The sequence below is a fragment of the Rhea americana genome, unplaced genomic scaffold, assembly GCF_003343005.1.
Source record: "Rhea americana isolate MKP2758 unplaced genomic scaffold, rheAme1 scaffold_245, whole genome shotgun sequence".
In the NCBI taxonomy this organism is placed as follows: domain Eukaryota; kingdom Metazoa; phylum Chordata; class Aves; order Rheiformes; family Rheidae; genus Rhea; species Rhea americana.
The window spans coordinates 980,557-990,012 of NW_028186363.1; the positions used below are offsets into that span (position 1 = coordinate 980,557).

The 9,456-nt window shown below is 41.3% G+C and overlaps 1 protein-coding gene across 2 annotated transcripts in view; it reads left to right on the forward strand.

Annotated features, from left to right (window-relative positions):
- The first annotated feature begins 181 nt into the window (after positions 1-181).
- SCG5 (secretogranin V) overlaps positions 182-9,456 on the forward strand; it is a 28,949-nt gene continuing 19,674 nt past the window's right edge. Inside the window, exons 1-2 of one of the 2 annotated variants that reach the window (XM_085306684.1) lie at positions 182-199; positions 1,596-1,828. In XM_085306684.1, the coding sequence (XP_085162810.1) occupies positions 1,615-1,828 (214 nt within the window). In that variant the 5' untranslated portion in view covers positions 182-199; positions 1,596-1,614. Of the gene's footprint in view, positions 200-515; positions 551-1,595; positions 1,829-9,456 lie in introns of those variants that run through there. The other variant, XM_085306683.1, reaches the window with a different exon arrangement.

Consider the following 9,456-nt stretch of genomic DNA (forward strand, 5'->3'; position numbering starts at 1 on the left):
TTTTTTTTTAATCTGCTATGGATGATGTATAAAACTTTGCTTAACATGGAAGCTTTCATGTGGAGTGCTCAGGGAGGTGATAGCTGTGGTGTCACCTTGTAAACCTGCAGTTGTGTAATAGTATCATCCCCTAGTGAAACCATGGCTTGTACCCCCCGGGGAGAAGAGGCATACTGGGAAGGCGGTCACGGTTCTGGAAGTAAGTAGTGTCTTCTCTCTATAACTGCATTAGTCTATCAACTTCTGGTTTATTTTTGGAATACAGTATATAGCTGAAAAATCCATCCAACTCAGGCTTTTATATATTAAAAAATATGTATATTTTTTAATTAAAGTGATGTGGCGAGCAATCCGTGCACMCCATGCAGCGTGCGTAGGTGCAGCCCAGGGGCTGGGGAAGCCGCCGGCCGCCKCGGGGCCGCGCTTGCGGGGAGGGGGAGCGGCGGGGCCGCGGCTGCGCACGGAGGATGCGCGGCCGCGGAGCCGCCGCAGAGCCGCAGCGGGAGCGGGAGGTGAGGGCGGCGGCGGCCGGGGGTGAGCTGCTCGGCGGGTAATTTGGGGCAGGGGGAGGGGGAAATTCCTGCTTGTTTATGTTAAGTGATTAAAAAAAAAAAGAAAAAGAAAAAGAAAAACGACATTTTTTTCCTCTGAGCACAAAGATGGGTCACGTCGCGCGCAGGTATCTCCTATGGGGGGTGATAGCGCGGAGCTGCGCGGCGTGGTGGGGCTGCGCAGGGGCGGAAAGCGGCGTCTTGCCAGCGTTGTGTTTACGAGGATTTTTCTGCCATTTCTGCCCCGAGGTCATTTTAAGGTGCATTGTGTGAGGCTGTGGTAACGGTGGAACAGCTTTAAATGGCTGGTTTGGAGAAATCAGGTAGATGTGTAGGTGTTTCAAGGAAGAAAATGGGCTATTTGGGCTCGGGGGGGGGATGGAAGATGTGCGCATTGATTATTGTATCACGTGAGGGCAGAACAAGCTGTCAGAAACAACCTGATTAAAACCCAGCCTTGTAAAAGGAGTAGCTCGTGGTGGCTGTTGGATTTTGTGCCTATTTAAAGTGCACAGAGCAGCCATTTAGTGAAAGGTATTCRAGGGGAGCAAATGAAAGCTCGTTGCTTCAGGTGGGGAAGGTGATGCATAAAGAGCACATAACTTCCTGTCCAAAGGAGAAATAAAAATATTGGGCAGCTTGTTCAGCAGTTTCTTGTGCTTCATTTTTCRGTCAGTGCTTGGAAAACGCAGCTTCTATCCGAAGAATTCTCTGTGTTCAACCCAGACCTTTATAAAATGATATGATAAACAGATGGGGAGGAGGGGATATGTATTTCATTAAGTGAATCAGTGGATCCATTTTGTTTGCAGAGAGAGATTGGTTAATAAATGTTACGAGCAAATGCAAGCGATTTCCGTCTCCTCCTCCCTTACCTTTTAGAAAGGAAGAGCCTCCCCACGCCGCTTTCTTCCACCCCACACCTTTCCAGCTGATGCTGGGGGTCGTGCTGTGATCACAGTGAGATCAGCAGAGTTACTTCCAGCGTGCATACAGGGGTTTTTCCCCTATCGTTCATAACCAAATTCTTTTCTTTCTTCACAGGTGAGAAGTGGCTTCCAGAATGGCAACTACCTTGCTTTGCAACATGGCATTTCTGCTGGTCTTTGGATTGGCTTCAGCTTTTAGTCACGGCCCTAGGACCCCCGACAGGGTTTCTGAAGCAGATATTCAGAGGCTTCTCCATGGAGTCATGGAACAACTGGGTATTGCCAGACCCCGAGTAGAGTATCCAGCACACCAGGCTATGAACTTGGTTGGTCCACAGAGCATTGAAGGTAGTTCATTTAAACTCTGAATTATAATGAATTTATCAGTAACTAGTTCTTTGGTAATTCTTAGCCTGCAGATAATTGTTGTGGGTATGTGTACAGATATCCTGGTCTTAAATTTATGGGATTCTTCAGGCTGTTGTTGGCTGATCTTTGTTTTAAAATCATCATCCATTCTTTACCTTCCTTAAAATAATGATTCTGGCGTGAGAAGAGGTGATGTTTGGAAGTACTGGCTTTTAGTGAAAGTCATCATGGTATCTTTACAGTAACTCAGAACAGCGTTGTTGTGCCAAATCTTTCCCCTATGTTGTGTGTGCACATGTGTATATACATGTATATTATGCTGCAGTATACAGAGGACCATCCACTTACCTCCTTGTTCATTGGTATAAAACAAACACGAGCTATAGAGCAAAAGACTCATGGATTTTTGGAAATATTTGTGGACCAGAAGAGCTCAAATGTTTGCCCTCTCATGCAAGATGAAAGGGAGTCTTGCAGGGGGGTTTTCCTATGTGCTCCAGGACTTTGCAGCTCTCTGTGGGAGAGGTTCAGTCGTGTAGGAGCAGGGTTGCAAATGGTGGGAAAATGATGGGTCCACCAGAAGCCAAGGTGAGCTGGAACAGGGCATTGCTGCTCTCACTGTATTCTGAAGTAGCACCTCAAAACTGTCTTACTTTGCTGAATGCTCTGGGCTTCTCTTCCTTTCTGTGGCCAGTACTCCAGATCTTATTTTGTGTGAGTAAAATTTCCATGGAATCAGAATCTTTTATAGCTATACAAACTTTCTGAAAATATCTGGCTTGAATATTAGGGTATGAAAGTGATGTTGCAGAATGTATTGTTATTTGAGTTGTAATGTACTTGCTTTTATTTTGAGGTTTTAGTAAATGGTTGAATATATGTAATTCTGAATACTTTAGTTAACATGCAAACATAGAAACAGAGCAGAAAATTCCAGCCCTTTTCTTTCTCATGATGAGACCAATATCACATAGTGTACCAAGTCTTTAAAGTTCATGGTAAGTCCTTGTGCTTCACTTTGTCCACATTCAGAGCTAAAAAATGTCAAAGAGAAAATGTTGCCTTAATGCCAGCTAAAGAGGAGAATAAAACTGAATATGCATTTCTACAAGATAATTGTGGACCCAAGTTTATGCATCTTCTGAAGAAATGTTTGTGGACACATTGTTCTTCTGCAGCCTTAAAAGGCTGTGATTAGGCTTATAGAGAAAAAATTGGTCTGTATTTTCCCTTGCTTCTTTATGAGTGTGTACATGTAGTGAAATCAGCACAGACTGGCAGAGGTGAGTAATTTTAGTCTCCGTCTCCCTCTTTTCTCCAGACTTTCTTCTTTTCTTTTTTTTTTTCCCCCTTACACGTGTAAGGAATAACAGGTTTCTGATCCCTGATTTTTTTATATCTTTTTTTTGAAAGACAGACTAATTGTGTATGAGCCTTTAATGAAAATATGAGGAAATCTGGACCTCTAACAAAGAAATATTTTTCTTAGCTGTTTGCCATTACTTTTTAATTACAATGATAGCAAAAACAGATTAAGAATTTCTTCTCTTAAATCCTGAAACTCTTCTGGTGCTTGTGAGACCAGAACAATGCTAGTTTTCCAGTCATCCATACGATTTACCACAAAAAGCAGGATGGATGAACTTTTGATTTTTTTTTTTTAATAAAGCACTCATATATAGATATACCTCTGTACATAGAGTAAAACTGGAAGGTAGTAAATCCAGCTTATGAATTCTATTTAACATTAAGCTCTTGATCAGATATGGATTTATTTAATTTACCACGGGTATTTAACAGCCTATCAAGAAATCTCTACAAAAGCGAAACCTTCTGAGATGAACAATATCAAACAGTGTTAAAATAGACATGCAAATCACATCTTCATGTCAAACATTTCTTCTTGTAAAGTCTTTTAGGTTTTTCAGATAAAGATCACTTGCTCTTTCTTTGGTTTCAGTGGTGACATGTGTATCTGTCTCTGTGCAGATAAAATACAGATTAGAAACTTAAACCTTCAAAAAGAAAATCTGAACATTTTGAAAGTGTTGTTTACAGCCACAAAATTAATTTGATGTGTTGTCAGTATACATAATACTTTCTGATCCTACTTTAAAAAAAAGAGCATAATTCAGTAGGTTTTGCTTTGAGTTTGTTTTTAAATATAGAACATGAATTACGTATAGCTAATTCAAAAAACTAGCATTGCATTTTCTATCAGCGATTTTAACTATTTACATTTTTAAAGACTTCACAATTTAATATACCAATAACTGATTATAATATGCCAGTATATATTATATATCAACGAGAGTGCTTCAGGTTATTGTCTATTTCTTACATTTGCTAAATTTGAGGAAAAAATGTACATGGGGTTAAGCTCATAGTACATAGTCAGTGCTTTGGAAACAACTGATTAAAAAAAGCACAACAAAACATTTATTCAAAATACTTTGCTTTTGTGAGAGGTTTCTATGCGTTATACTTACTCATTCAAGTATTTGTCGGAAAAATTGCATTCTTTGGCTGTTTCCCCTGCTGTCTGCTTGCTAATCGGTTTTTGCCGGGAGACCGGCGCTCCCGACGGACTCCGCGAGGCATTGCCGTGCCGTGGGCACAGGGAACGAAGTGCCCGATGCTGTCAAAGTACTGYGACCTTTCTGAACTGGCTTTTTCGTTTGGTTTGGGGCTTTGGATCTTCTTTGCTGTGAAACCATCACGTGATATAGAAACAGAGTTTTCTCAGAGACAGGAACTCGCAGTCTCTGTTGCAGAGAACCGAACTCGTGCCGAACTCTCGCAACGTGCCCGGGTATCAGCTACTCCTTGGCTGCTGTGCGAGGAGGTGACTGAGCAGCACAGGACACGGTATCGTGTTTAAGCAGAGAAGCCCTGTCGGAAACCCAGGTGCAGGCTGACAGTCGTATTTTCTATGCATTGGCAGAGAGAAGACTTGTAATTAATGYTTCCCATGTGATACATGTGAACAATAAGTGATTTATGGGTGAGCTGTAGGAAAAAAAATAACTTCACRCATTTCTAGGTTACATCAGTGCAGCCTTGTAGCTTCTTAAGGATTTGTGTGTAAGCTACCCCCAGCATAGCTGCATAATTACTGCTGGCTAATAATTGTGTATGCAAAAACTTAAAAATCTACAAAATAATAGAAGAGAGAAAGTTTAACAATAAGAGAAGAAGCGTTATAAATTTAATAAGTAGCAAACAGAAGTTTTCTTTTCAGTTTGAGTGCCAAGGCAGGGACTGAAACGAGTCAGAATGAAATAGTTTTTTTTCGGACTAAAAATCATCATAGTAGATGGTAATCACTAACTACTCCCCCGAGGCTCTGTTTTCACTGGGACATTTTTTTTTGTCTGAAACTAGTGGAGAGTGGAGATGGGTATGAAAATCTCAGATTTATGAGAAATGTTGAGCCACCAATAGTGTTGACTTCCATCCATTTTGCAGAATGTAGTTTGCAACGACCTGAGTAGACACAAGCCGGTTCATGTGCCCGTACCGTGTCCTTACCACCAACCCACTGACWGTTCTGGAGCGCATCTGTCTCCCATTTTGACCAGATGTTGCATTCAGAATAAGAAACTTTACCAATCACAGCTAGATAATTTTAGGATTTTTCTACAGAGAATTTGTTTTGAACTGAATGCTTTTCTTACCAGTTTTTTTTTGTCAGAAGTTACCCAGAGGGATCTGCTGCAGACCTGGAGCAGTGTTGGTAGCATGGGTGCAGTCAGCTTCAGCAGCACCAGGATTCCAAAGCTGCCACTGAATTTTGCAAAGGTCAAAATTTCATCCAGTGTATACACATTTTCAAATGAAATGTTGTCAAGAAAAAAATAAGTTCYTTAGCTTTGGATTTTGGAAACAAATTCTTAAGCTGCCATGATATCGTCATGTTTATACTAGCTGCCATATTGTAATGAAATGTTTGCAAATTTCTGAGTGATTATTATAACAGACTTTTCCCAGCTGAATAAAATCTTAATTTTGTACATAACAAAAATACTATTGCCGTTAGCTCTTAAGCAGATTTCCTAATTATACCCATTTTCYATYTCTGCTACCTTTATTTTTTTCTAAYGATAATCATCACATTTGGGCTTAAACACTAACAAACCATCGGAATGTATTGCAACAAACTACATAAGGTCTCTATTTATTTATTTTTTTTYCTCTCCCTCCAAAAATTTGGGACTGACTTGGCAGTAGTCAACTGAACATGCAAACTTACTRTTTAGCAAGGACAGCTGAAGCATGGACACTTTTGGAGAAATGTGCTTATCCAGCATGTGTTTCTTTCCTGAGTGACCAGATAGTTTTGTTATTGATGCATAGAAAAAAATATGGAGCTCACTGATAGAAAGGGGAAGTCACTGCCTCGGCTCGTGTTAAAATCTTTAAAGACATGTTTCTGCTTTCTTTTCCCACTCCTTGCATTTGTCAGTTTACCTGTGTGTTATCTCAGGCTGGTCTGCTAAAATAGGAATAGAGTCTAGGAGATGTGTGATAGTTCAGCCTACCAAGAAACGACGGTGAGCTGCAGGCTGTAGGTAACCAAAGGAGAGAGACAAACCTGTGCGCCGGCAGCAGGAGCCGCTTCCCGCTCGGAGACGCTCGCTGTAAGGCAGCGTGAACCCTCCTTCCGCCAGAGATCTGGCAGCAGAGCGAAAACAAGAAGCTTCACCTGATAAATGTGTCGCAAGATGCGACTTGCCCGTCTAACTGGGCGCGCTTGTCCACCTCAGCCAGCAGATGGAGCGTTGCATTTAACGCAGCCCACGCCAAACACATCCTACGCGATCAGAAAAAAGCAAAATAGGAGTTAGCCACAGTAAACTGAGTGTTGGTACTTATTGTTTTTATTTATTACTAAAATACTACACAAGTACCACTGTGCTATATTCAGGTTTCCCATTGAGAACAACAGGGTTGCRTCTGTGTTAACAGAGAACAAAAGATGATAAAATAACGTGTTATCCTGTATCCAAAATGTAACATAGATGTTATGTGGACAAATATCTTTAGCATTTCAAAATCACACAAGTTGTTTCTTTGGCCTGATAAGGAGTTTAGGAAGCAAGAGGCCACRTGTCTTTTTGCATGCAAATATCTATTACAAGTGTTAAATTTGTGCCAATTCCTTCCCTTTCCTTCCCTCGCCCTACCAYGCGTAGGAGAACTGTAAAATCTCTCTCAGACACATGGGGGCACCAACAGCTCAGCTCGGATGGTTTAAAGCCCTTACTTCATAATATAAAAAATTTTGAAAACGTTGTCATCTTATGTTTCCATTAAGAAAGCATTTTACCTCCTTTATAACTTAATGCAACAAAAAGCATCTCAGGCTTTTTTGGTTTGATTTGGTTGGTTAATTTTATTTATGTTTGGAGGGAAGTAGATACCTGTTTGTGTTTTAGKAAAAAGGTAGTTATGGTTTGCCTGGTTGAGAGATGATCAGTCTGGAAAATCAAGACTCTGGATTTTTTTTTTTTTTTTTAACCAACAACTAATGGCTAATTACTTATGAGTGCAGATTCTGTACAAAGAGCATTTTGCATGAAATCTACTTTTAGAAAAATATATGCAGATTACTCATATATGCTAATAATGACTGTTTAATAACTCTTCTGTTTGCATATTTGTAATAAGAAAACTGAGACATCCAGTTTGTCTGTCCAGCCATCTGTCCAGCAAGACTGCTAAGCTTTTCCTGCAAGGACAGGATAGTCTCCTTGCTAGAAAGCTGCCAATGTTTTTGCTTGCAAGTGCACCTGTGGATGCAGAAGTGGCCTCTGCGCTCCTTTGGCTTTGGGCTAGTGTGTGCTCTCCTAAGACGTTTCGTCTTCGTTGGGCGCTGAGAAGCTGCCTCCATGGACAGAGATGCAGGGCGCCGGCGGGCTGGGGCGGACCTCCCGCAGCCGTTCGGGCTGCTTCAGGTAGCGTCAGGCCAGCGCCAGGCGAGCGCGCGATCCCTGGGGATTGGGGTTATTGCATCGGTTCTGTAGAGAAAGTCCTGCTGCAGTTAAAAYGTAAAGTTATTTTTGCAGTGGGGCTGCTTTTGCTGAGGCACACGTGACTTTAATCAAATGGTGTGTTAGGGGCCGGACGTTTAACAAACAAAATCAACCCCCGACATCGTTCTGCCAGTCTACTTTCAGGGGTTTTTGGCAAATTACTGGAAAAGCTCAGCAAATATAATTTCCAAATTTAGTGCGGACATCACAGATCTGAAACATGAAATGAAAAGGGTAGGACTACATTTTTTAATACATTGATGTGGTGAACATCTGGGTTTTTATAGGCCTTACTAAAAATGCCTGCCATTTTCTTAGGTTTTTTTTTTTTTTTTTCCAAATTGTAATGTCTAATGTAACCAGAATTTGAGTACCAGCTGGTGATGGATGTTGYAAGAGAGGCAGTTTAGAATGCTGATTCCTGAATTTAAAAGTTAAGAAGCAAATGACGGTGCTGTGTTAGCGAATTTTCTTCATCAGAATAGATGATACGGCACAGCTATGGGAGGAAATCACCTGTGAAATAGGTTTTATCTGTACCTCTGCATGCAGGAGTACATGAGCTTGTGTGCRTTTTTGTTCTTTATTTTAAAGGCTGTGTTTTGAAAATTTGACCTGTAATACCCTTGCCTCTGTATGAGCTTGTAGGACACGGTTGTGCAGCGGTTGTTGTTTGAGTTGCTGCGTGGAGGTGGTTTTGTGTTATCTCAAAGGGTCTCGAGAAGCAAGGGCTGCTCGCTCGCATAGCGACGGCAGCGGGTGTTGCCGCAGTGGGCTCTGCCCCTGCAAAGTTTAGGGAATTGCCATGTCCTGGAATACCCAGCCCTGCGCAGCTGCACGGGCGCTCTGCCTGCCTGCTCCGTGTGTCGAGGAGAGCGGGGGCAAATCCCCCAATGCTTCTCTGGGCAGCACCCAGGCAAAGTGACTCCAGCTGTTAAACCTTCTCGCTAACTTGGTGACCAGCTGTAACATGGTATAGGCTCTTGGTGCTGTTTGTAAAGCCATGTTTAAGAGATGCTATCAGAGGAGGAAGGAGAGTGAGATGGGATTTTCTCATGGAAGAAAGGTGGCGGGTCTGTAAGGGTTAGAATTAAGTAGATTCTCATGTACCAAAAAGTGATTAATTAATTAAAATGGGCTTAGGTACACGTTTAAATCCCAAATTATTTTTCTCTGTGTGAGAGCAGAGGAAAATAAACTGATTAGAGAGGTAAGAAACCTGAGGAGATGGAATAGGATAGCTGCTGTATCRTTTTATAATACTTCTACTTTCTAATTTCGGCAGATTATATATAGTAATTTAATGGGAAATTGTAAAATTTTATCTAGCAATGAAATGTGGTCCGTAAGTATTTCAAACTCTGCCAGTGAAGACTGACCAAATTAAGAGGAGCTCTTGTTYTCTAACAATTTTTCTTTGCTTACCTTTCACATGAATAAAATGAGTCGTTGGGAACATCTAACAGGATTTACACCTTTTCATAATTGTTCTCTGAATCATGCTCGTTCCTTGCTCCCATCTGAGTTTTAAATCAACTTCCCATAGGAAAAAGGGTTTTTTTAGGTTATTTG